The sequence below is a fragment of the Raphanus sativus genome, chromosome 8, assembly GCF_000801105.2.
Source record: "Raphanus sativus cultivar WK10039 chromosome 8, ASM80110v3, whole genome shotgun sequence".
NCBI lineage: Eukaryota > Viridiplantae > Streptophyta > Magnoliopsida > Brassicales > Brassicaceae > Raphanus > Raphanus sativus.
The window spans coordinates 4,113,619-4,141,547 of record NC_079518.1 but is presented as its reverse complement, the minus strand read 5'-3'; the positions used below and the strand labels follow the sequence as shown (position 1 = coordinate 4,141,547).

General features: G+C 35.1%; 6 protein-coding genes across 6 annotated transcripts; 2 read left to right on the top strand and 4 right to left on the bottom strand.

Moving 5' to 3' along the window:
- Positions 1 to 5,064: 5,064 nt before the first annotated feature.
- Positions 5,065 to 6,338, bottom strand: LOC108820808 (ethylene-responsive transcription factor ERF012). Its single transcript, XM_018593815.2, has one exon. It carries the CDS (start codon positions 6,186 to 6,188, stop codon positions 5,535 to 5,537), a length of 654 nt encoding a protein of 217 aa, XP_018449317.1. The 5' UTR covers positions 6,189 to 6,338; the 3' UTR covers positions 5,065 to 5,534.
- Positions 6,339 to 9,571: 3,233 nt separating this feature from the next.
- On the top strand, positions 9,572 to 10,775 carry LOC108820706 (transmembrane emp24 domain-containing protein p24delta5). The gene is made up of 4 exons (XM_018593708.2): positions 9,572 to 9,891; positions 10,041 to 10,253; positions 10,343 to 10,419; positions 10,493 to 10,775. The coding sequence occupies exons 1-4, from the start codon at positions 9,679 to 9,681 to the stop codon at positions 10,635 to 10,637; spliced, it is 648 nt and encodes a 215-aa protein (XP_018449210.1). The 5' UTR covers positions 9,572 to 9,678; the 3' UTR covers positions 10,638 to 10,775.
- Positions 10,776 to 11,231: 456 nt separating this feature from the next.
- LOC108819395 (lysM domain-containing GPI-anchored protein 1) lies at positions 11,232 to 13,121 on the bottom strand. Its single transcript, XM_018592418.2, has 5 exons — positions 12,296 to 13,121; positions 12,057 to 12,174; positions 11,811 to 11,972; positions 11,695 to 11,726; positions 11,232 to 11,611 (listed from the first exon to the last, which is right to left on the bottom strand). Exons 1-5 carry the CDS (start codon positions 12,939 to 12,941, stop codon positions 11,337 to 11,339), a joined length of 1,233 nt encoding a protein of 410 aa, XP_018447920.1. The 5' UTR covers positions 12,942 to 13,121; the 3' UTR covers positions 11,232 to 11,336.
- Positions 13,122 to 13,714: 593 nt separating this feature from the next.
- LOC108821668 (GDP-mannose transporter GONST5) lies at positions 13,715 to 15,304 on the bottom strand. Its single transcript, XM_018594660.2, has 5 exons — positions 15,191 to 15,304; positions 14,861 to 15,110; positions 14,554 to 14,761; positions 14,049 to 14,280; positions 13,715 to 13,955 (listed from the first exon to the last, which is right to left on the bottom strand). The coding sequence occupies exons 1-5, from the start codon at positions 15,302 to 15,304 to the stop codon at positions 13,731 to 13,733; spliced, it is 1,029 nt and encodes a 342-aa protein (XP_018450162.2). The 3' UTR covers positions 13,715 to 13,730.
- Positions 15,305 to 19,744: 4,440 nt separating this feature from the next.
- On the top strand, positions 19,745 to 21,155 carry LOC108832971 (uncharacterized). The gene is made up of 2 exons (XM_018606420.2): positions 19,745 to 20,121; positions 20,683 to 21,155. Exons 1-2 carry the CDS (start codon positions 19,854 to 19,856, stop codon positions 21,018 to 21,020), a joined length of 606 nt encoding a protein of 201 aa, XP_018461922.2. The 5' UTR covers positions 19,745 to 19,853; the 3' UTR covers positions 21,021 to 21,155.
- A 2,721-nt stretch (positions 21,156 to 23,876) lies between these two features.
- On the bottom strand, positions 23,877 to 26,686 carry LOC108832973 (protein disulfide isomerase-like 1-1). The gene is made up of 9 exons (XM_018606424.2): positions 26,481 to 26,686; positions 26,215 to 26,245; positions 25,819 to 26,100; positions 25,554 to 25,739; positions 25,330 to 25,455; positions 24,991 to 25,128; positions 24,653 to 24,890; positions 24,447 to 24,559; positions 23,877 to 24,349 (listed from the first exon to the last, which is right to left on the bottom strand). The coding sequence occupies exons 1-9, from the start codon at positions 26,663 to 26,665 to the stop codon at positions 24,140 to 24,142; spliced, it is 1,509 nt and encodes a 502-aa protein (XP_018461926.2). The 5' UTR covers positions 26,666 to 26,686; the 3' UTR covers positions 23,877 to 24,139.
- Positions 26,687 to 27,929: the final 1,243 nt, after the last annotated feature.

The following is a 27,929-nucleotide window of genomic DNA, read 5'->3' as shown; positions in this document are numbered from 1 at the left end:
ATGCTATTCAGTATTAACTATGAAAAGAATAATTTATCATCTTAAGATTCGAAAGCTAAAAATGTAGATGAGAGAAGTCAGAAGAGGAATGCTTGTTTCGGCATGCATGTCTCCGCCTCTTTGATCTCTTTGATTGCAACATTTATTCTAATGTAAAAGACGAATAGTATATATAAACACGAACAATCATTGTTATGACTTGTGCATTTTTAATGTATTTGAAATTAATTTTCGTGGATGTATATTTAATTTGATAGATATCGGTAAAATTATACTAATAAACGAGTGCTGAAACTGTTGGTCCAGTGGGCTGTCACACTGACAAAAAAAATTAATAACATGGTCAAACCATATAAACCACTCGGACCAATACTAATATGTGAAATATTTTTATAGACATAATACTAATACCAGTATCAATATCCGAAACGATGCTCGATACTTTTAGTTTTTCGAACTTCTCATAGTTTGAAATTCAAAGTATGAGCTGCAAGTAAACCTGTCCAGCGCAATCATCATGCTTACAATAATATTATTGAAATTTATCTTCATTTTTTCTGGGACCATTGATCTATTGACTTTTATCTTCTAATTAGGTTACTTACTAAAGCATACAAGCAGACAATATAATTACAACTTACATTATTTAAAGTTTTAAACAAATAAACTCACGTCGCCTTTTCAACTTGATGTCCTAAAATTTAGAGTTTGCCAACTTGTACCTAGGACCCAAAACTAGACCTGAGTACAAGGTAAGTATCCGCTAATTTTCCTATATTTTATACTCGATTTAACTTATCCAAATTGTTACTTTGATTTGATTTGTTTAAACGAGTGTCTAATTATTCGTCAAAAACTTTAATACTTACAAGTTATTCCTTCCGTTTCTAAATAAATGTCATTATGATATTTTCCACACAAATTAAGAAAATGACAAAAATATATGTAAATTATTACTCCTTTCGTTTTATATTAAGTGTCGTTATTGAGAAAAATTTCCGTTGCAAAATAAGTATCGTTTTAGTATTTCAATGCATAATTTATTAATTTTATTTTTAATTTTATTTATCTATTGGTTGAAATATATGTGTAATGATGTTTTCTTAGAAAATATGCAAAATTAAATAATTTTATAATCTATGTGCACAAATCTAAAATGACATTTAAAATGAAACATATGGCTTACTAATTATACTTTTTTAACTAATAGTATTTAAGATAAATAAAATTATTTATAAAATCAGTGCAGTTTACAATTAATTTTAAAGTAAGTATAATTTGCATTAGAATGGTAAAGTAACATTTTTTGTGTAATAAAAAAAAGTTAAAATTATACTTATTATGAAACAGACAAAGTCAAATACTTTGTCTTGTTTTGTTATTTAATCAAATCTATTATTTGATTTAACATATTTAATTATTTGAATCTGTTACTTATATCTTACGTATTTAAAACTCATTTCTTCTAAATAAAATTGATTATTTGGATTTGATATTATAATGAAGACTTTGATTTTAAAAACACAATTTTTTGGGTTTTGTTGATGACAACACTTATTAAGTATAATTATTATATCAAATAAATGAGTAACAAGTAAATGGGGTAAGTATTAACAAAACTAATAGTACTTGACTACATCAAGTATTTACTTATTTAAACCAGTTATTAGGCAAGTAGCTGATACAAGCCGAGTAAAGAGTAACTATTATCAGCCCTACCCAAAACCAGTTGGTTGATTCACTGGCCAAGGCCACACTGTAACGTTTCATTTTTCACCAACTAGCTTGGTCGAAACTGCTCTTTAATCAAATTGGTGTTGAAAAAAGTCAACTTGCTATGAGCCGTTCGGCAATTCCCAGTTGCCCAGTTGATTGGCTCATCTTATTTAAAAATGTTAATAAGCACTCTTGTTTGCTTAAAGTTCATTTAACTACACTACATTAGCGGAAATTGTTCCAAACTCCAATATAACAACTAGATTAACGGAAAGTGTTTACCATTACGATTAAACGTGTAATTTCTTTTTAAATGCAACTAGTATTCTTGTTTTAGTAAAAAATGCATAATAATAATGTAATCGAGTTTTAACTATACTTAGAGATATATAATTAGATAGATAATTATTGAAAACTTTACCATAGTCTTAATTCAGAAATTTAACTTATTGTTATACAACTTATTGTTATAAGTTGCTCAAAAAAAACTTATTGTTATACAATAAAAACATTGAATTGTGATTTTTCTGCAACACACATTAAACATCAATTAGGACACATGTATATTGTGTTTATGATTTAATGTTGACATTATAGTTTAAGATCCCGTCACCCATGCTAAGGAGATCGTAGAGATATATTTCCATATATTATATATATGCCTTTGTAAGTATTTGTATTAGAAAAAGTTTTCCAAGGCGCATGATTAAGGTATATGGCTTATAGAAGTAAGTGGACAACGGGGTTTGGTAATAGACATAGCACATGACCCCTAACTTTAATCCAATTATACATGTATATAAACTACTATCTTAATTTTACTAGCTAATTCTTTGCTAAAAGGTCTATTTTCTCAATAGACAAGTGTTTGGACTGCAAAGCTTGGCATCTCATGTTTGGTAGCTACTGATTTTTGAAAACGACCAAAAACAAAACAATGCGTTGTCTAATTCTACGAAAGATGACTTTATTATTCTGTGGTTACAAGAAAAAAATAAAATTTTCTTGTTCAATACGTAAGTGAATGGTAAACCTGTCTCCCGCCACCAATTTTCAGAATCAGAATTATTACAAGAAGGAAATAACTGGTTGAGCAAAGACACGAACCTAATCTAGTCGACTATTTTGACTTTCCTTCGGTCTATATATTATCCTAAGCAGTAATGGCAGTAAGCATGATCATAATGATTCGTTCTGTTGTATGACTTTTTTGTTTGCTTACATATATATGTAATATATCAAACAGCACTTTAGCTAAGTAGAGCGTAAGAAACATCATCACAAGCTTGCCTATTTGCTACTTTTTCTATCGAGTGATTAATTAAACACTATATATTTCGTGATTCAAAATTGGAGTTCTCTTATCGCATCATTGCCCAATAAAATTCGAAAGCCAGACCATTGCATATGTTACAAGCTGAAAATAAAGAGGTCCGTCCAGTTTATATATATTTAAGAAAGCCCTAATTGTACCCGATCAATATTACCTATTTCTATGCTCAATACAACTCATAAGCCCATTTATTCTACTAGACTACTAATATTGGGGAAGGTTGAAAGGGCTATAAAGTCTTAACGTAACTTTTATAGGTACACGTAAGTTAGGTTCAGTTAACTCCAAAAAGCCCATGGACGCTGCAGCCCACATTACAAAAGAGTGTCAAGCAGGATAAAAGTCATGCGGCTTTAATGTTCAATCCCAAGTACTGGAGTTTTTTTTTCCCGTCAAAGAAAATATATTAAAACGGGCCAAAAAACCCAACAAATTATAAAGCCCATCGAGTTCGGATCCAACAAACCAACCCAAACCGGGCATACCGCCCAAACTCACTAAACCAACGAAAACCCTAGCTAAACCGGTGGTACCAACACTTGCCGCCGCGCCGATCTTGCAAAGCAGAGAGAGAGAGCGGGCACGTGTGATCATCCTCATCGATGAGGGACACGTGTCGCGCAGGCCTTCACGCCACCACCGATACTAGCTCACACCGGAGACTCACTGTCGGTTCACCGGACACACCGGATCTCCGAATCTCCACATCTTACCAACCACGAGCATCTACAATCTCAAAAGCGACCGTTTCCGGAGAGAATCAAACGCCACCGCACGATTTCGTCCGCCGTCCTTTACCCCAACAACCCAAGAGATAGTCGTCGCATGCATCGCACTCATCCCAACTGAGAACATCTCCGTCCACCGACGAGATCTCAAAACCACCAGATTAAGAACTAAAATCGCAGAGACGCGAAGAAAACGAAAGAGAAACCAATAATGAAAAACAGAACAAAAGAAAACAAAACTCTAAAAAACTAGGGCCAAAAGCCGGCGGCGCGAAACTGTGAGAGCCTTCACTCCCCGGAAGCAAGAGCCAACGCCGGCGGAACTGAAGGAGCTTCCCCGGCCCGGCGGCAAGAAGCGGCGTCGACGAAACTATGTTAGCCTCCGTCTCCCGAAAAGGTGAACGCTAGTGACTTGTTCTCAAGGAAAAACAGACTCCGGCTGCGGAACCGACGCTCATGCGCCGACCGATCACCTGAATCTCGATCCACTTTCTCTCTCTTCGCTCTCTTCTCTCTCTTTCACGGGACCGACCCAAGTACTGGAGTTTAGATGTCCCTTTTTTTGACAAAGAAATGCTATACAATCTACAAAAGTAGATTCCATGTAGAAGCGATAGGAGTCATATCAATGTCCTATCAAATCCTACGAGAAAATAAGGCAAGGTTTCTTACTATTATACTAGCTACTATTATATTATAAACCAAAATTGCAATCAATTTCACTTTCATGGGACTGGATCATTTAAAATCAGTTTGAAGTGGTTATAATAGTAAATCATATAAATGACTATTTTATCATATAACGTAACTGCGATTCTGTTGTACCTCCATAAAAGAGCAAGACGAAAACAGAAAAATAAACTTTATAAAAAGAATATTTCATTTTAATAAAATAGTTCATTTTTCAAAGATATGAACTTTGTCCCCAAGCAATGTGTGCATTATTTGACATACCAACCTTTTCCACGGCACATGAAACATTGAGATTCCTCTGAATATAGATAGTACTATACATAATAGTTTTTTTAATCAAACAAGTAATGATTTAGGAAGAGACATCGGGAAAAAAGTTTAATTTGCTCACATCTAAGTATCTAACAAACAAATAATTTTTATATATCAAAAAACTCTACCACTATCGTCTAATTAACTTTACCATTATCAACAATGTCTTTTAACTAATGATTGTTTATTACCAAAATAAGAAATTCAATGCAAAGATAATCTGTTGGGTTGCAAAATCACTAGATTTTGGTAGTTACTCGCCACTTGTGACATATACATAAGTAAATAAATTGTTTTTTTTTTAACAAAAAAAATATAAACTTTATATGATACAACACGCTTTACATTAATAAAACTTAACTAAAAGGAAAAGTCACATGAAGAAGTCAAAGAAATGAGAAAAAGGCTTCTTCTTCTTTTTTTTCTTTGAAAAAGAAGAAAAAAGCTTCTTCGAACGTATTGCTTCTTCTTTTTTTTCATGTGATCTTTCTAGACCACCCACCTCTTTTACTCCCAAACGTATTGCAGTATTGACATATAATAGTTTCAACTTTATTACAGTAAGTTATCATATTCGTCGTCCATTCTCTCCAAGAAACAAACAGCTTGAAAAGTATAATTACGACTAACTAAAAAAAAGAAGTATAATTACGAGTAGTTAACATAACTTTTTGTTAAATGTATATTAACTAATATATAAAGAGAATTTATAAATGATAAAAATTGTAAAGTATGTATTCTGGACCGTCGGATCAACTGAAACTCCAAAGTGGAATATCAGCATCTTCGTAGAAGTACGCATCGACCATATTCGTCGTCGAGTTCAATAGAGGAGAGTAATTAAACGGAGCTCCATCGTCGAAGAAGAACATCCCGTTATGTTCATTATCATACCACGATGATGATGGATTCATCAAAGACACATGATTGTCCACGAAAGACCCTATCAAAGATTGCATGCCGTCATCATCAGGATGATGATCATGATCGGACGGTGACGAGGCTGCTGATGAAGAAAGGGCAAAAAGATCAGATGAATTGTTTGCAGCTTGAGCGGCAATTTTTTGGATGGATTTAGGGGACAAAATGGTCATTTCATCTAATAGAGGATGAGAAGAAGCAGAACTAGGGAAGTTGAGATTGGCCTGAGGACCTTTGAGACATAAGAGTGCAACATCATAAGCTCTAGCTGCTGCTTCAGCTGTTGAGTAAGAGCCCAACCAAATCCTTGTCTTTTTATTTGGTGCTCTAATCTCAGACACCCATGATCCCCAACTTCTCATCCTCACTCCTTTATACTTCTTAATCTTATTCTTCTTGATCTTAGGAGAAGACGAAGAAGGTGAAGATTGAGATGGTGAAGACAAAGACATTTCCTTTTTGATCTTGAGTTCTTGTTTCACCATTGTAATGTTGTTGTGTGTATTGATCAGGAGCTACGTAGGTTGATTGGACAATGTGGTATTTATCAAGCGACGAGGAGATTGTTCTTGAGTTCTTATTGTTGTTGGTGTTGGATATTGATTTTTGGATGAGTGTTAATGTGAGGAGAGGAGATTATATATAGCGGTAGATTGATATGAAGGGGTATGGGAGACGAGGGGAGAAATATTATTATTTGATATAGATCTAAAATAGGGTCAAATGTGATATAGTATGGTTTATTGTGTATGAATGTGACATTTTGGTGCATGACAGATGTTTTTCTTCTATTTTTTTCGTTTATCAAGCAAACTGTCAATCGTCATTAATACAAATTTGATTCTTTCTCATTTTAAAATAATTATTTTTATCTTTCGAATCTAATTATTTATTTCGAATATGGATGTATGTTAAGTGTTCAAAGTTCGAACAAAGAACCTGAACATGGCTTTTTTTCTTCTTTTTTCTTTTCTTGAACTGTGAACATGGTTTTCTTTTAGCCTTTTTGCTAGATTTGCATCTTCTTATTAAATTCCTGTAATGTTACTTGTTACTCAAAATAGAATAACTAAGAATCTTGAAATTTAGAGGAAACTATATTTACAGATGTCAATCGGTATACTATTACCTAAATATTTATCCATTATAGGAAAACAAATTATGGAACTAATAATTTACACTGGAGCAGAGTTGATCCTTGGTTTGGACCAACATGACAACTTTTCTTATAATGGAAACTACTAAACCAATACGGCGTGGATCGATATTTGTCCAAAGAATAATTAGTGAGTGGAGCCAATATTGCTAGAAATAGTATAATACTATATTGCGTACGGAAATCGGAAACCACTTGATGAGCAAATCGAGAACGACGAGAAATAATTCTACTAAATACAATATTCATTGATTGAGATATCAATTTTCTTTTAGAGTTATTTTCGTTGCAGGTCAGGAGATTATAGTTTTGACTATCACCACTGTCAGGAGATTATAGATTACAGCTACGTTTAACGCGTTAAGTCATATACAATGATCCTTCCAAGAAAGAGATGGATGGTTAGTAAAAAAAGAAAGAAAGAGATGGTTAGTTATGGAGTGTACGTTTACAGATTAAAACATGAGGTCTAATCTCAAGTTAAAACATGTCGTATTCATCAAAAAGCTTGACGGTAAAGTCTCAAAATGCACATAAATGTTCTTTCTCGTAATATTTTATCGTTTGTTTCAGTTAATAAAACTTTATTAAAGTATGATTGGATAGTGTTAAATAAATGAGAGAAAATTAAAGTAGCTAGACGTAGTGGAGTAAAAAAAAAAACAAAAAAAAAAACAGAAAACAGATATCAGCTCAACTTTTTAACTCTGCACTAAACCTACGAAAAAAGAATAATATGTTTTCCTCTGCTTAAACAGTAATTAGAGTAAAAGAAGTCAAAATGATTTTTAAGATTGGCACAACAAAAGCTGAAACCAGAGTAAATGTTTTTCCCATTCAAAATATATCGATAAATATGCTTTCCAATCACATTCTAAGATTGACGTCTACCAAAGCGAATTATTCTAACTATCTAAACACGTATGGTTTTAAACCCGCCATGTATATGTGGCGTCACAATGATTTCTTTTTTATCTTGTTCAACATTAGTATAAAATTCTATTATAAATTCTGCAATATATCACATAAACAATTTTATAACCGATAGTTTATACTCTTATAAAAGTTTACAGAATATTCTGAGTTGTTTTATAAGGATTTATGACTTACGATTATATCTATAATTACTAAAGATCTAAACTCGAAACTGGGCTCTTATAATATAAATGTATTAATAAATTTTCAGTTAAACCACTATAGCAAAACAACTTCTATTTGTTTTTGTATGTCTGATATATTTTACTGTAAACAACTTCTATTAATAAATTTTCAGTTAAACCACTGTAATAAAACAACTTCTATTTGTTTTTGTATATGTCAGTTAAACTCGTCAATTTTATCATTGATCATATTTTCGTTAAAATATTTATTACTGTATTGTGTCACAAAATCCAGTTTAGTATCTTATGAATAATGTAGCAAAAGTCCAAAGAAATAATATATGGTGAGAAATGAGAAGAATGAGTGAAGTAAGAAGAGTGGGAGAAGACGATGATGCTACTGCTATAGATTGATAAGAGAGTGACTTCAAATTACAGCTGTTCTCAATCTGTCTCGTTGCTACCGAAAACCAAACCGCGTTATCTCTCGTCACACTCACTCCTAATCAATATACTATATGCTAAAACTTGTATAAACAATTGTAAAGGAGAAAGCAAGCATATATATATAGACTTAAGAAATAATAAAAGCATATATAGCTTTAAGACGCGCAAAGATGCACATGATCTTATGGGAGGTGACATGTTCTATGTGGACAGCCTTGACTTCCTCACAAAGCTTACGACTAATCAATCATGAGGTGGTACTTTTGTTCTCTTCGTCTTGAGATTTCACACTTTGGTTCTACGCAAAAAACTCTCCAAATGAGAGAAAATGGGCAAATTTTGTCAGCTTTCCAGCAAAATATATGCGTTTGCATGAAGTTAAAGAAGCATCTTGATAGTGGTTTCTTTCAGTTTCACTTTTTGAAGATTAACACTTGTAATTTCATGTCATAACAAGAAGCTGCTTCTCAATATACGAATTATTTATTATAATTGTCGCATAAGCCATAACTTACACTCGAAAGCTTACATAAGAGTAGAGAATTACCACATATTTACATTTGTCCAAAAATATCTATTTTCCAATGTGGGCAATTGTAGTAACCACCAAATCTTTTATTTGTATATTCAGATCTATGATTTAGTCGGTTTTGAGAAAGTTGTTTTGAGAAAGTTAAAACTGAGGTGGGGACATAAAACATGATAGATCCCCATACATATACGTATGTTTCGTAAACAACAAAGAAGACTCATACATAGTTGTTCCTCTTGCAAGAATAAAGATTTTATTTTATTCGATATTTGTATTTTACGTTGTGATCCTTCAAAACTCAAGATCATATTAATAAAACATATGCTGCAGAAAAAAACATCGTTCATCCAATGAATCAGGCATAGAAACAAAACAGAAAATGACAAAATAATAGCTAAGGCGGGAAGGTTCTTCAAGCCCATTTATGAATTTATATGGGCCGAAGAAATAATCGTGGGTCCAATCTAAAAATCTGTTGTTATCCCACCAAACGGAACCCTCTAAACCGTTCAGAAGGTAAGCGAGATCAATCGATGACGCGCCACCTCCGTTAAAGACACGCCACGTCGACAATTATTCACAACCTGATTGGCTGATTCCACGTTGAAGCAAGTCACTTCGCGTCGTGCAAGACCCCCACGTGCTCGTGAACTCTCTCTTTCTCTTTTAGTTTGGTCCGGTTTTGGAAGGGACTTTGACTTTCTCTTGTGCGCTTAGACTTGGTCGGTCGTAGCTCTCCGATGGCGATCAGAGGAATCGTTGCGATTTCAACGGCGGTGGTGGTGCTGTTTCTGCTGACGATTAATCACGGAGAAGCTATATGGCTGACGATTCCGGCGACGGGAGGGACGAAGTGCGTCTCAGAGGAGATACAGAGCAACGTCGTCGTTTTGGCTGATTACTACGTCGTGGATGAGCAGAACCCTGGAAACACACCTGCTGTTTCTGCTAAGGTACGTCGTCGTATTAGATTGAGTTTTATTTAAAAGTTGTGAACTTTGTGTCGGTAGATATTGTACGGATCAAGAGCAATCATCATGTGATTTGCAAACCTTTCAAGTTCGTTTAGTTTTGCATTGTTAAGACTTATGGTTTGTTGTAGGTTACGTCTCCATATGGGAACGATCTGCATCACCAAGAGAATGTAACGCATGGTCAGTTTGCGTTCACGACGCAAGAAACGGGAAACTACTTGGCTTGTTTCTCGGTTGATTCAAGTCATCCGCTACCTAACCCGTTGACACTTGGGATTGATTGGAAGACTGGTATCGCCACCAAAGATTGGGACTCTGTTGCTAAAAAGGAAAAGATCGAGGCAAGTTAACATTACATTACATTACATCTCCTCTCTTTCCTCTTTCTGATGTGTGCTACAACGTTGTGAATGTGTATTGTTTTTTGCAGGGTGTTGAGCTTCAGTTAACGAGACTTGAGGGGTTAGTGCAGGCGATCCGTGAGAACATCGATTATATAAAGAACAGGTAATCTCTTTAGCTTTCATCTCTTGAAGTATGACAATCAGAATTGGAACATAAAGCAAATTTTGGGATACAGGGAAGGAGAGATGCGAGAAGTGAGTGAAGCAACCAACGGAAGAGTGGCTTGGTTCAGTATAATGTCACTTGGGGTTTGCCTTTCCGTTACGGGTGTACAGATATGGTACCTGAAGCGGTATTTCCACAAGAAGAAACTCATCTAAAGACTTTGGCTTTGAAGGATACTTTGCTATGTTTAGTAACATTACAGATTCCCTCCCACCTTTGAAAAGAGGGAAAATCTCAAAGATTGTAGAGTTAACTGGTTACAATCACATTTACATTTATTATTTTCTTTGAAATTTATATCGATATCAGATAGGCCTGGGATTTTGAAACGAACTGAAATCTCTGAAAATTCGGTAGTTTTTGTAGAAAACTTCTCTTTTTAGTTCAACAATCGATTTGGTTTTCTTTTAGAAAAGAAAATTATACATAAATCCTACCAAAATCCGAACCGAATTAACCGAAAAAACTGAATTTAACTATATGAAATGTCTGAACCAAACAACATAATTTAACTGAAATAAATCAAATCTATCTGAAATTTTAACAAATTTAAACTAAAATCTAGTCGAAATCAATAACTTTGTAATATTTTCTTTGTAAGATATTCAAAAACCGAAGTAACCGAACGGAATTTTATTTCAAGTTAATTCGGTAATATTTATATCAAATCATATTATCCAAACTAACCAAACCAGCAATCATAGTTAGAGATCATAGTTAGAGATCGTTGTGTTTGTGTACAACTCACATTGTGTTCTGATTGATCTCTGTTGGAGTAGAAAAATGTAGTTGTGAAACAGTGAAAAAGGAGTTTTAATGGTCGGATAAATAAACAAATTGTTGTCGTTGATGAATCAAGATGAGAAGACAAAGGAGAATGAAGAGACGGAGATGAGAAACATGATAAAGAAGTAGCTTAGAGAGGAGAAAGTGGCGGTTGAGATGCTTCCAGCTGGACCATTAGCAAAGTTACCCGGCAAGGGACCACCGCCTGGAGGAATCACAGACGATCCTGGTGAAGCTGCTATTGATCCTGGACCATCAAAATCCGGTGAAGGCGCCGGTGCATACATTAAATCCTTAGGAACAGTATCAGGTGGAGCTAGAAGCGGCGCAAATCGTTGAGGCCCTGCATTTAATATATAACATTAGGACCGGCCAATTCTAGCAAGTGGGTTCGGTTCTTCTGTGAAACAGACAATGTTAACTTACCAGGACAGCGTGGTTGTAGAGAGTTAGACAGCCTGCAAAAATCAGGAGAGAAAGAGATGATGGTTAAAAGTCTTGTGATAAGAGAGTTTAAGGTATAATGTGTAAGTTAAACTTACATGGTCAAGATGGTGCCGTTGGCGAAACCATTGTAATCACAAGTCGTTACATTACAGCCAGCGCTACTCTGCTGAACAGTGATGTTACCGAGCATGAGGTTGCTGTTTCTACACTGCATACTCGAGCATGATACGGCTAAAGAAGCAGGCTCACAATACAAACTGCATATCACACAAACACACACCACAACCAATTTAACGTAGCTTGAAAGAAGAAATGATGATCTTGGATATTGTTTTTAATACCTGCGGCTCCCAAGCGCGCAGCTGCATTGCACGCAGTGACCCGCGGCTAGAGCGTAGCTACCATTTGGAACTATCAATCCAAAATCCGAAGCATACTTGGGGAAGTTTGATGCACAAGCTGAAGATGATGATGATACATAACCAATCATTAAAACTCACACCAACACACAACAACTAAAGAAACATTACTAACAATAGAAACTACTAAATGCAAAAACTTTATATAGACTAGACCAAACCTGACAAAGGAACGGCGAGGATATCACCGGAGCTAACATCAGGAGCACCCATAGCATTCACATTCATCAAATCAGAAACAGTAGTCTCATACCTCCTCGCTATCCCCGCCAACGTATCAACCCCTCTCACCACATACGACAGATAAACAGCAGGGAGAGAATCATCACTCCCGTTGAAGCAAGCGCAGGGGAGAGGCACGACAAGACTCGTCCCGACATCGAGCAACGACGGATCAGCAACCGAGTTAGCCTCCTGGATCTGCTCGGCGGAGACCAGACCGCCGTAGACGGAGCCGGCGATGGAGGCGAGCGTGTCGGAAGGGCGGGTCTTGTAGCGCGTGGAGAGTGATTTTCGGATGCCGTCGAGGCAGGAGCAGGTGAGGGGGATTTTGAGGAAGAGGTTGGAAGGGAGGATGTGGTTGTCGACGTCAGGGTAGGAGATGTCGATGGCGTTGGCGAGGAGGATGGAGATTGGGTCTGTTTGGAAGAGGGACGCGACTTCCGAGACTTTGAGGTCGGTGTAGAGGGTGTAGCCGAGTAGGGAGTTGCAGGTGTCGTTGCTTGAGCATGGCTCGATTGTTGATTTAGCCGTTGTTGATGTGAGGAGTAAGCTCGAAGCTAGGAGGAGAAGGACAATCTCTCTCATGCTCTCTCTCTCTCTATTACAGAACAATGGACAGAGTAAGAAGTCTCAGGAGTTTGGTAGAGATAGAATCTTTCTTCTTTTTCTTGTTGAGGAGAGAGAGTGAGAGTCAGAAGAAAAGTAGAAACTTTTTTGAAATGGAGGAGAGAGAGAGAGAGAGTAGTAGACAAGTGTGTTGTACAGAGTGAACAGAGAAGGGTCGATCTCCGAGACAGGACAGGCTTTTGTGTGTTTGTTATGACTGATTTGCCCTTTGCTCTGTAACTCGTTTGACCGGTTAAAGACAACCCGTTGCCATGAATGAGAAAACCGGAAGAAGGATATGGCGGTAAATTAATGACTTTAAGGCTGAGGCCCACTTTAAAAGGCCCATTTTACTTTTTAGAGGAGCGAAAGCAAAGAATCTTCTTTGAGCTAACTAATATTCTTTACTTTGGGAGAGCAGAGAGCTACATAATATTTTAGAAACCTAAAAATGGCTTAACTGGTTAAGTTTAAATCTTGTGATACATTAGAGCAAGAGCAGGTTTTGAAAAACATTCAACTTGATTAAGAAAAATATATGTATTGATTACTTAGTTTTCATTACGTAATTGTTTCAAGTTCTATAAATTAATTTCAGAGCCAATTAATAAAAGTAGGGTGAAAGCATTAGTATAACTGAATAACAAAATGGGCATGCGTTTATTGAGGATGTTCAATATTAAATCTAAATCCTTTTTTCTTTTCTTTTTATTTGGCTTTCAACAGTAGCTCTATGGCTTGAAGAATTCAATTACACACGTTGCATGTTCAAACTTTACCCTCGACTTTATCATTAACAAGAGGGATCAGGAGTTCCATCTTGTTCCTTGGTGTACAAGGAGTCCTAGGAGTTCCAGGTTGTTGCTGAGACAGCATGTGACTTACATATCCATAAAACGTGCATCCCACGAGTGTGATTCCACATCCAACACCATTCATCGGTGATATCGGGTTTCGGAATATCATCCATGAAACCAGAACAGCCACTGCAACCTACAAAATCATCACATCTGATTAGTTAGGTTTCAAAATTTGTTTGGAACAGCTAAAAGACCAAAAGGGTTACGAGTTGTTTCGTTATTTTACCTTAAGGTTTCCAGCTACATTGAATGTAACTGCTGTTGTGGAGTGAATGACATAGAAGATGGAGAAGTTAAGACAGAAAGCAACAACACCTGAGCTTAAAATCATGATGAGAGCCGACCATGGAGAAGAGTGTGCTTCAAACCAATCCAATATCCCGTTGCCTTCGAGTAAAAACGCCGGTACTCCAAGAATCATTGTCGCAAAAGGAGCCATATAGTACACCGTGTTGATGCTAAAATATAGAGACATGATCACAACGAGGAGGAAACAAACACTAAGTTTCATACTTTCAAAACACATTATGTGAAACTAAATATCAAAAACCTAAGCATGATCGGAACTGAACATAACTCACTAAAAAAATGGTTTTGGCCTTAAAATTTTTAGAGGTTATATACATAGACAGTTTACAACTTATGAAAAAAAATATTTATTAAAATTATTAGTAAAATGTTTATGACCCTAAAATCTCATATCCGGAAACTTAAGGAGACAGAACACTGACCTATCAAATTTGTAACCGTGAAGAAGAGATTCAGCAAGAATGGTCTTAGTAGAGGTAGCTAAACAACCAAACAGAGCAGCACAGAAACCAAACACGTTAAAGCTAAGTTCTGTAATAGAAGTCAGAAAAATCCCTCCTACAATTGGAACCAACGACGCCCAAATACGCCAATTGAAATATTTCCTCCATACCAACCACTGTAACACAACTGCCCTCGCAAGAAAAAAAAAACATAACATAAAAGACTTATCAGAACAAGAAACAAAAGATCACTGTGTTTCTTGTTGTGCAAGTCTTGTTAAAAAACCTGTTGTTGCTGGAGTGAAGGATTTGATTGTCTGCATAAAAGAGACAGGGATGTATCTAAGACTGATGTTTCCTAACACAATGTTGATACAGAAGACGAATGACATTGGGAAGATCCTCTTCCATCGATCTTCTGGATCAACAACGATCAATGGTTTAATCTTCAGGACTTTGATTACAATGTATGCTCCGATCGATGAACATATGAAATGAACGCATGAAACCGACAGAGGGAACTTGAAATCCAGTTTCTGCAACATAATGTTTTCAATCAAAAACGTCTTAGAAAAAGACGTAAACTCATTCTGTATCAGAAGTTGTTATTATGTACCTGGAAGATCCATTTGTTCATGATGATAACTGTAACGTTGAAACCCCACCATTGAAGAATGGCTAACAGAGATCTGATCATGCTCCATTGATGCCAAAGACTACCTTCCTCCATCATTTCTTTTCTCACTCTCTAACTCAGTCGAAATGAATCTGAGAGGAGAGAAGATGAGGAACGTTTTAGGAAGGTGGCTTAGGAGATGCAAAATAGGAAAGGCCGTAACGGTAAGCTCTCTGCTTCCATGCGATTTGTTTCGGATTCTCTTCTCTTCATCAATGTTAAACGTTTCCCTTTCTTGTTGCCATGAGAATAATGTTTTGCTCCCACGTAGGTTTCCTTGTGATTAAAGAAACTTTCCCTCTTTAATGCTTATAGTCATTTAATAATGAATATTAAACCAATTCAGTGGTTACAACTTACTATAATTTTAGAAATAAAAATAAATAAATAGAAGTCTAACTCTTGTCCGAAAGAAGAAACTTATTTTTCACTGAAGAGAAACTTCATTAGACTTGGCAACAACTGATAGTGTTCTAGGCTCGAAAAACAGTAGAGCATGCACAAACTCGCTGAGAAAAACAGAGTATACACGAACACGCTTTTAAAAACAACACTTTTATCCTATTGTTATCTTCTTCCTCACTTATGTGTTTAATTACTATAAATGCTAAATGAATACTATAATTTATTTATTTTTGTTTAGAATTGTGAATAAGATAATTTGGTGAGTAATGTTAAATTGAATAATATCTCTAGAGATCAAAAGATACATAATCGTCTGATCTCGATTGCTAGTGTGGTCTTATCCTATTGTTTTCTTGTCTTTTCCCATGTGATGCTAAAAGCTTGACAAAAAAAAACTGTAGGACTAAAAGAAAAAGGTTCGAATTGAAAACAGAAAAGTGACCAACAGATATATGATGCCCATACTACAGAACTTCAATAACAAGAACATGACTTGAATCCTATCCAAAGATTCCCATTCCTAGCATGTGCTCACTCCTTTTAGGTTTTTATTTTATTTTGCTTCACCTTTCTATATTATAAAGTTCCTTTTTATGTGTTCTGTATATAACCTTGTAGGACTACTTTTATTTCCCTCAAAATTGATAAGATCGTATAGATACACGGATTATCTACCACGAAGTGGGTGAGCAAGACTTGTAGCCAATTAACTAGGCAGTAACCAGCTACTTGAAATCTATTTTGGTTTTTTAAAAAAATATATCTATCTGTAGGCATAGCATTGTGTTTAGGAAAAGGTATTTATACGGTATGTACATTGTAAATAAGAAACTGCAATATTAAAATCCCACGACCCAAAAAGAAAAATTCAACCAACAATTATAACATTTTTTTCTTTTGGTTCGACGTATCAGAGCACTCCGCACTCCGGTAGTTTTAGGTAATTTTTTTACAAGTGAATTACATACAGTATCAGTATGTAATTAACCACATCTGATTTTAGGAATTTTTATTTTAGATTTTAACCACTTCGGATCCTCTAGTACTCTTACTGTATATCTTAGTTTACATAAAATCAGCATAAAAAGTTGAACCCTGGACTTCCTTGTATGAGAAGGTCGGACCAATCCGATCCAACCGGTTCATATCGGTTTGTATTGGTTAAAGACATAATAACTTTGATAACTGTGAGTCAAATAGTATAAAGGAAGTATGTGGGATGGTCTAATTGAAAAAGTGATGATACATTGAAACTCATCACTACACAATCACATCACATGTCAATGTCTTGTTTCAAGTGTTGGGGTGTTTTAGCTCTTTGATATTGAAGCCTGTCTGTTCCTTCTCCTTTTTCTTTAGATCACGTGAACGCTCAAAAACTTGACCTACACGTAAATGTTATCACACCCCCCCCCCCCCCCCCCCCCCCAACTTTATGAATTAGGTCAATCTAGCTCCAAAACTTTAATTATTACTTATTCCCATTTGTTGGATATATGAGCACGTGATTTCAAGTTTGTGAATACAAATAGAATACTTAAACTTGGCGATTTTCAAGATCATTAGCAAATAGGGAGAAGTTTCATCAAACCCTAAGATAAATCTGATTTTGTTTCGCTCAAAGAAGAAAGAAGTGTAGATGAAGCGATATGTGGTCTTGATAGTGCAGATTTTGCCCATGTGATGTGAGATAGCCATTTATATTCGAGAAGCAAACATAATAATTCTCGCACGGAAATAATATATGCACTAAAGCAAATCAATCTATGTAAACACACATGAGTCAACTGATTTTGAGTTTCTAACTGAAACTTGAACATGATGAAGTTGTGTTTATATTTATCAAAATTACGTTCTATATTCATCTTTTTATGCTAGATGCAAATAGAAATAGTATCCAACTATTATACAAACACCAAGATCATATAAATTATTAACAAGGTAATTTCTTTAGCATTCATAACTAGAAGAGAAAAAAGGAAAATTATTTAAATTATCAATATCTGACTAGTTTTAGCTTGAGTTTTAATCCAAATAGTTTATATGGTAGGTGATAACAGATGATCAGTGCCGTGCGAAGGCATGTAGAAACCTAAGGCAGAGTCTAAAATCGGGGCTTTTTTTAGTGTAGATTAATAAAACATAATATATTATTAATATAGTTTATAATCATATAAAATATTAATAAACAGTTAAACACATCCATAAGCTAACAAAGAGAAAGAAAAAACAATGTGTAAAAGAATGGTTGATGATTCCAATGAACAAAAACAATACAGGCATTTTTTTTTGTCATCGAAACATTTTCTTTTCTATATAAGCTTTTGTTCAACAAATTACAAACATACACATAGGAGATTCTAACTTGTTCAACATCATTGAGAATTGGAAAACTTAAATTCTAAACCACTTATACTACATACTACATTTTGGTAATTTATGGGGCCCTAAAAACTTATATGGATTTAGGGCCTGTGGCAAATGCCTTTTTACAAACACACTAGGCACGGCTCTACAGATGATCGGTCAATCTCATGACATTAGTTAGAAGGTATTCTAAATTTAGATTAGACAGTATGTTACCTTTTCCGGATAATCTAATATGTAGCACTAAGTACGTTTTTTCGGAGCCAATCGAATTAACCGATAAGATTTATCAAAAGAAAAAAAGAGAAATTATGTTATCAAAATTGAAATATCGATCGATAATCTTTTTCATGGTTAAGTCTTATTTTGATAAAAATGTGAATATTACCAATTTTCAGGTTTGTGACAGAAGTATATAGGTGATAAGAAGCATAGGAAAATGAAAAGAAACACTTAAATAGAGACTCGATTGTAGTTAAGTTTCATCATCTTCCATGGGACTCTGTGGAGAATAAATTCTATATAGATAAATATAACATATATGTATTTGCTACAAAACATTTTTGACCCATATTTTTAGTGGAATTATTTAGGAGCTTCAACGTTCGCGCCGATGTCCTATTACTCCTACTGCAGGAAATTATAATTAGATGTGTTTTATTTTTTCATATAACCGAACATGGTATGATAGTATTAGTTTTATCGGCCTAAATTTGGTTTAAGAATAGTTAACAAAAATACAAAAAAAATTTGAAGTAAATTTTGTCAGCTCCCAAATAAAAACTTGAAGTTAAGGTGAGTAGATATAGAATTGAATTATGTCGAGAATGGAGAGAGACCTCCAAAATCACTCACACATTTCAAGAGAATGATGACTTGTCTTGGTAGGTCCCTTGGATTTCGGATACATTCTCTTCTGAGTTTCGAATACTACAAGTGGATTTTCTCGGCCAGAACGCCCAAACTTCTTAAAAAAAAGAAGCATATAATATCTGTTCGCAGTATATATTTTCTAGATTATTGATTAGTTTTAAATAATACTATCTGATGCACATGCCACGGATCCACATGCGATCAATCATCCAATGTCAAGTATCTGTTTAATTTTATATCTGGCAAGAAGATCGGGACACTCTTCCTCTAATCGGTAAATTAATACAAAAATGGATTCAAATTACTAATTACTTGCTGAATCAAAGTCCCTAGATACTAAAATCGGTTAATGATAGTATCATAAAACCTTGATATGTTCATTTCGCAAAAAAATAATAATTACACAAATACACTCAGAGATATGTTCTTTGATGTTTGCTAAAAAAAGAAGCTTTTTTGATAAACCGATGCATGACTTGCACCAATTTACTTGGCTCAAAAATAAAAATATAAACTTTAGGTCTATATTAACTTTAGGTCTAAAATGATTAATTTTCTAGATTAAGTCAGTATCTGAGGTGCACAAAAATGTCAGTATCCGAAAACTACGATGTCCGTAGGATCTCTACTAATTAAAATAAATCAGCCTATTTAATGGATTGTAGATTAGATATTAACTAAAATCAAATCGTAAATAAAGGCTCGTCTATTTTTCTTCCTTTCATTTTAGTTTCTTTGAGCAACTAAAAGGCTTATTTACTTGGGAATAGTACGTAATATAAAAAAGATATATTTGGTATATATTATTTTTCTTTTTGGAAAACTATTTGATATATATTACAAAGCTTCAATTTCAGACCTCAGCACATCTCATTTATTACGAATCTTATTTCTCTCTTTCTCTTATTTCGTCTCTCCTTTTTTTGTAAATTTTTACGTCTCTTCTTTGGTAGTGAAGATGGATATGTACAACGATGATAGCTCTCCGTACTGTTATTTCCATCCAAAGGAAGAATATGTTGGAGTGTGTCCTCTCTGTTTGAACGAGAGGCTTCTGGTTTTAGCTTCAAAGCAGAGATCATCAAAAACCAGACACTCTTCATCTTCGCCAATCATTAGCCTCCCTAAGATCTTCACCTTGAGCTCTCTCCTCAGTCGCTTAGATTTCCGTCACCACCGGAAATTCCATCCCTCTTCCGATCTTGAAGTCTCCACAAGCCAAGAAGGTACACAAGTTTATATATACAATATACTTAATAGTATATATGCATGTATATACTACACATGATTTACATATACTTCATAAATAATATACATTCATATTATTGTAATCAACTCTATTATCATCATGATTTCAAAGATTAAGTTACAATTGGATGTTTTCTTCTTCTTTTTCATGCTTTTTTGTCAAAGTCTAATTCCTCTTTTTGTCAAAATCTTCTTCTTCCTCTTTTTTCAAGTTCATAATCGTAAAATTCACTTTATCCAAAAATGAAATTCATAAATACTAAACACGAGATTAATATCTACAAAGTTCCGCAAAAAGACGATAATCCTTTTCTATTTTGCATCTATATACTGTACATAATTTTCTGTATGACCATATAAAAACATTCACATATCTATATTCTACATTTTCCACAGGTATGCGTACATATAATAGCATTATTTAAATCGGCCAATTGAAAGTTTTGTTTTACTCGGTATAATGATTTGTGGGCTATGGCTAATTATATTGTATAGTTGGTGATTGATGCAAGTTATATTGTGTGTGTTTATTTATTCAGATTCTTTTATTTCCATAAAATTCGAAAACGATGGAAACGCCTCTTGGGAGAGGAAAACAGTGTCAAAGGTTTGTGTAGACAACACAAACTCAACATGTAAGAAGCAGCAAGCCCCTCTCACGAGCACTACGAGTATCGTAGAGCACAATAGTGCCAAGTCATCTCTTAAGTGGCGCAGACGTATTGGTCATCTTTTCCGTGTCATCAAACTCAGATCAGGATTTCCCACCTCTTCTTGTCATGTGGCATCATCCAAGGTCGAAGGAACCAAAGCGAGGAAACATGGTTGGATGGTTAGGACTTTAACCAGAAGAAAATCCAGGAAAAATAAAACGTGAATTTTTATTTTTCATATGTTTATTTATTAAACTTAGACAAAAGTTTCTATATTATTTTTTCTGAGTTTAATATTTGGTTTGGTCGTTATTTCAATGGTTGATGCTTTTGTTTAAAGAAGAAATATGTTGAAGCTTTTGTCGTAAGTAATGATGATAATACATGGATTGAAAAACGACAGAAAAATCCATAAATTAATTTATTATAAATTATTATATTTTGTAGAATTAGTTATATCATTTATGTATATGTTTATGTGTGTGTGTAAAAGGGACAAGAGGCTTGCCCTTTAGGCCTTTACCATACTTCTTTGTTGGCATGTGATCTAAATCTGATAAAGTTATTAAAAGATGGGAGAAGGGTCAAAATAGCCTTTCATCATTATTGTCAAGATGACAAAAGAGAAAGTTTTTGAAGAAAAAAAAAAAGAAAAGAAAAAGTAAGGTAAAGAGTTAGTAGAAAAAAAAATACAAAAGCGAGTTGCCTTAAAATAAATAATTTTGCATGGGACTTTTGGAAAATTTCTATGACTTTTATTGCTCACCTTAATTACCTTTTCCAATTTTATAAAGAACATAAATGAGAATAGTACAAATTATAATGTAAGAAAATAGTCCATGTTAGGTTGTTCACAATAGCTAGTGGGAAACATTGTAGCACAAAAACAGACCCCAAAGCATTGCCCCATTCACATTGTCTTGTAGTTGTCTCTTTTGTATACATTGTATATTTCCAAATCCTAAATCAATAGTTTTTTGTGATAAATATTACATAGGAAATTGTTGTGATAGTCATAGCACATCGCTTTATGCTGGAGAATTGTCATATCATATGCATCAAAATTATACCAAGTTCGATTTGATTCGAAATGAAATAGCTTGAAATGTAAAATCAATAGTAAGATTCATTGACAATGCTGATTTTGATGTATGATCTTTATAGTGTGTTTGACGTGACCATTCAAAGAAAAAGTTGCTTTCGTTTTTTTCTAAGCTCGACAAGCTTAGGAAAGCAATGTGACTACTACAAAACCTAATGTGGTAAGACTGATGCGAAAGAAAACCTAATGTTTAGCTTGATTGAACGAGTGGACATTTTTTTGGTTTGTTTACTTTTATCTACTTTTTGCGTCCTTTTTTTAACTTTTCATATTTTATGAAAGTATTATCAAAAAGCTGGATGTCAAGTAACTGAAATGTTTTTATTTTGGTCAGGATTACCTTTTATTCAAATCGAAACTTCAAACAAGTTAGAGTAAACCATGTAAGAAGTCAAGATGATTAACATCGTTTTGGTCAGGAGTATGTTTTTGGTTAGGATGATGATATGCCATCGTTTGGGAGTTGGGGACCTATGCGATTTTTATAGCACATGGGTAATGTTGAAATTGTTATAAATTTTGCGTAAATTCATAAATTTGGGTTTTCATTTGTCGAGAGTGTTGGCTGTAGGGTTAAACGGGACCATTTTCATAGATGATCGTATTCAAAACTAGGAGCAGGACCACGCACCTTTATTTGTTTTACCTAACTAATAGATTTTGAACAATTAAATGAAAATTTTCAAAAAAATTATACCCCTAATTGATTGATCCAATAAAGACCTTTCAATCAATTAGCGCACATACAAAAATATTGGGAAATTTCATATGATGGCCAAGACAAGGATCGTTGATCAGGGCGTGAGTACCGTTGCTCTGCATATATGGATACAATTTACAAACAGATATCACATAGACGAATCATATATTACGATATAGGGGGTTAATTAAATGTTTTGGATAATGAACATGTTACAAACTTATGATCCCATTGAATGGTGATGCATGGTTTCTATTATATATATAAACGTTTAGTCATTGAATCATCTTGAGTGACAACAACATGTGGGATTCAAATTTCAAAGTCTTGAACTACTGAACATGACGTCTGTACTTACTACCTAGAAGAATTACTTCAACTACAACACGTCTCCAGTTTCTTATCTGGCGATATATATGCATATTTGTACTTATTTTCATCAAAATACTCGATTTGCCTTTATTTGTTTTCTTGAAATATTCGGTTTCGGAGAAACAATCATATAGAATTGCTAAGGGGAACTTTTGTTGCAGCTATTTCTACCCTGGTAATCTTGTTTTCTCATCAACTCTTTTCTTCTAGTGCCCTGTTTCAAAAAACAAAAGAAACACAGAAATGTTGTCAATCCCTTTTAATGAAATGTTATGAAGTAACAAAGACTTCATTATCAGGTTGTGTTCTTCTTGTCCAGTTCAGTGGATAGTTAGTTTAATGCTACTGTATTTTGAGAATGGCTTGGATGCAACAACAAAAAAAAAACTGTGAAGCCATTATTAAGCGAAGTAGCCTCTTTGTTTTATATGTTTTCAAAAAGTCCAATGTTATGTTGAGTGTCATGCTCCTTTCAAATTCAAGATTGTTTCAGTTTCTCAGGAGGAAGGCCTGTTTTGGTTATAGTGTATCGAGGATCAAATATGTTTCTGTTTCTATTCTTCAGATCCTTTGAATTTGTGATGATTGGTTAATATTGTGATCTTGGAATCGACAATGGTTTATAAATTTGAGCTTGTGAAACACCATGCCAAGCTTGTAACTTGCTGGTGGTAACCAGTCTTTCCTTTGGAATATGTTTTTCTAGTGTTACTCTTGGGAGAAAGCAGAGAATAAAGTGGCTGAGCTGAAGCAGAAGCTCGAGGATGCGGCTAATGAGAACATTGTGTTACAAATAGGGCTTAAGTCATCTTGATGGGGGGCACTCAAGGAGTAGTGTGTTAGACAACTAACGCGATCAAGAGACGGAACAAAATGAGCAGAATCAGGAAGCTATGAGTCTATGACTGAGAGAACAAAAGAGGTTCTTAGAAACTCGGTCCCAAGGATTGCCTCAAACTACTCATAACATTAAAAGCGAACTGAGTTCAAAAAGGAAAAATTGACCCAAAAGAAAAACAAAAGAAAACAGGCAAAGCCATTATTGTTTAGCCAGCGTGCATGTAAAAACTCTAACGAATAGACACAAACACCTTCTCTCTCTACTGTGTATTTTCCTCAAAACTACCAAACTAGGCTAGCAGCTAAGAGACACAACACACTTCTCCTTTTCAGAGCTCGTCCTTAACGACCTCAGCTGTCGTTTCCTCCTTCTTAGGCTCTCCAGCTGTGTCCTTGTTCTTGTCGATGAAGCTTATGATGTCTTCCTTTGTCCTGTCTCCTTCGTAAACCACAATGTTTCCGCTCGCTGATCTCAAGTATATTGTCGGGAAGCCCTTCACATCGAAGGTATCATTTGGGAAGTCGTTTGCGGTTGCGTCCTGGACAAAGGAAAGTGTAAGAATATCCAGTAAGATAAAACAGCAGATGATCAACCAACAATCTCTTCTGATGCGAGAGAAGGGAAAAGTGACTTACTAGCTTAGCTATGACAACACTTGGGTCGCTTTGGTATGACACAGCGACTTCGTCCAAGATTGGAACAAGCTTTTGGCAGTGTCCACACCATGGTGCATAGAATTCAAGCAAGACTACAAGTAAAGAAGAGGGAACAAAACTGATAATGTGTTCCTTTAGCTATCAGTAAACAGGTGTTTGTGATTTAATAGTGTACTATAACTCACCGTTCTTTCCAGAGTTGAAGACCATCTCGTCAAGGTTCTCAGCAACAACAACCTTTACTGGCTCGTTGTTTTCGGTTGGGATGGGTTGAGATTTTTTATGTGGGGCAACTTTTCCATCTTTGAAGTCCTTGACCCACGATCCAATCTGGTCAATCTCCACATTTGTTTTAAGATATTTCTTGTCGTCAGTAGTCTGGATGATGATGAGAGGAACTTGGCTCTCTTCTAGTCCAAAGTACTGTTTTTGTTTCAGAAACACACAGAAATCTGCTTAGTATTTTGTTACAAACACATGATGGAACGACAGGGAGGGAGATAGATAGTCGAGGAAGACTAACCTGGAATGCGCCTTGGCTGTTCTCAGCATCTCCGAGAAGGAAGCTAAGACCTTGTCCCTTGAAGGATGCAGCAACTTCACGGTACTTTGATTTAAGAGCCTCAGCTCCTTCACCGGTGAAGTTAATGAACAACATAGCCTGAAAATAAAAATAGTATCCAACATAAAAAACCACTACTATCTAGATTCAGCTAATATGGCATGCTATCACACTTAATTTCTACGCATCAGTTCATTTCAGTTATATATAAATTAAAAAATACTTATCCACTAAAAATAAAAGGCCTAACATGAATCCATCTTTGTAGTTTATCATAAACTGGTTACTGCTATGAGTTACCTTGGTGTTAGGGCTGTCAAAGAATTTGATAACATATGGGTGGTTGTTAGGATCCTTGTCAAAGACGGTGATAAGTGGAATGCTTGATTCTTTGACAAATTTCTCCAAAGCTTCTCCATCAAAATCCTGGATTGCACATAAGAAAAAAAAATCAAACAATCATATAACAGGAGCCCCACTCTTATCTACGTCGTACACAAGTGAAAAGCTTTTTTCTCTTGTACCTTGGAATCAACAAACAATTCATCAAAGGGTTTGAACAGCCTGACCACAGGTCCTGTAACAGAGTCTCCACGAGGAAGAAGCTTGGCATCAGAGGTGTGTGCGAAATCATAGTCAGAGCGCAGTTTCTCAGCAGTGGCCAAGAAAGATTCAAACTCAGAGCCAGATAATTTAGGGAAAACACCAACCTAATAAAACAACAGAAAGTAACGTTATTCGAGTGTGAAAATATATTATGAAGAAATCATGAAACAAAATGATACTTACCACAATAACCTTCTTGTCAACCTCAGAAGCATCATCAGCCGACTTGATCTCAAAAGAAGCAGGCCCGCTCTGTTTCTTCAAGTAAGTAACAATACCCTCAGCTTCACGAGGTCCGTTGTACTCCTGAACAGCCTTTCCTCCGTTTCTGAAGATCTTGATCGTTGGGAAGCCCTGAACCTCGTACTGAGTAGCAAACTCCCTGTTGGTCTCCTCGCTCGCGTCGATCTTGGCGAGAACCACCGGAGGCACGTGACTGCTCAACTCCGATGCAGCCTTCTCGTACTGTAAATAAATAAAAAAACCATCACACAATTAGAGTCAACGCTACATGAATTAGAAATGGCTATTCAAAAGACATGCAGAGCCAATATCAAGTGACTGAAAAGCTATATCTACCTCAGGAGCTAGCTGCTTGCAGTGTCCACACCTGCAAGAAGGAAACAGATCAAATGACAATGATTAAGATCCGATACAATTACAGATCAATCATAGATCGAATCGTTCAGATTCCACAACTACAACCAAAAATCTCTACCTAATAAACTAGATCAGCTACATGCAATTCAAGTTCGATCAATTCAGATCCATCAGATTCACAAATCACCAGCAAATCTAACAAGTACTACTACTACTACTAACGGAAAGTGTTTGAATCGAAATACCATGGGGCGTAGAACTCGACGACGATGAAATCGTGCTTGTTGATGGTCTCGGTGAAGTTAGTGTGATCCAAGGTCAACACGAACTCCTTCGTCTCCGTCGCCGCCGCCGTCTCCTCGCTTCTCACGAAGGAAGCGAACAGCGACAATACAAGGATCGAAAACAAAGCGTATCTCCTCATCGCCATTATCTCTCTCTCTCTCTTCTTACTGTAAGCTCTATGGGGAAGCTCTGGGAGATATTTATTAGCTGAATGCTAAATGGTCACGTAACCACGTGGCGGTCTATCATTGGATATAACGTCGTCATAGTTTGGCAAACTTATGTGTATTATTAATGCAGTGTTTTGACGGTATTGACCTTGGCGGTTATAAAATATGGTGTCCGTGACTTCGTGAAAGCAAATGGTCAAAATAAAATAATGCGTTTAGATCTGATCCGTTATTGATTCTTTTAGTTTAGTTTCATGACATTGTTATGGTTTAATTTCATAAGTATATCGTAGATGTTGTTGACTGTCTGTTGCGGTTAAAACCTAACATGTTCATCAGACAAGACCACACTTTTCTCTCCATTGCTGATGTGGAATCAAGAAGCATGTGTTTGATCTACGGTAAAATGTTCTCTGGGATTAAGTCTCTAAACATACCAATGAGCTTCACAGATTGGCTGATAATCTAATCAATACAATTAAAGCATAATGGCCGATTTGATTGGAATGTGGGATATGGTTTGTACTTTCCAAAATGGCCGATTTGATTGTTTTGTGGATGCTTTACATGATCACAGTCATGAAGTTACTGATTTTTCTTTTTATTTTTCTTGTTGTTTGATTATCAGTTTGTTATGTTTTCCTATTTTTTTGTTATGTTTTCCTTATTTTTTACTCAAAACTATCTGAACTTGTTTTGATTAATTAAAGTGAAAGAGAAATTATATACAGGAACAAAAATGCAGAATATATCAATTAATTATAAGTAGATACACAGTAGATTAATCAAAGCTTTAGCAAATGTTTTTATTGATAAGATATTAGTGGGTCACTAGTGTAACCAATTATCCATGAATCAACAACATATTACCTTCAACAGAATTTCGCTAAAGGTAATCTCTTCTAAAAATGCTGTTTTACTTTATTCAATGTAAAATTCGATTAGTTAAGCTGGTTCTATAGTAAATTGTAGTTTCTGCCTAACCCGAGTTTGATTCTTAGAGTCAACACATTACATATGTTTTGTTGTCAACCTTTGTTTTATAACAAGACCAAAAACAGCCCAACAAAAACTAATGATCAAATGCCAAATATAGGAAGATATTCAATCTTTTACTAAGTGTTATAAAAAAATAGAAAATTCAATCTGATACTAATGATAGTAATTTATTGATGGAATTAAAACTACCGAAAATGTGACAAAAAAACAGAGATTGGTGTGAGGTATTTTAATATATAT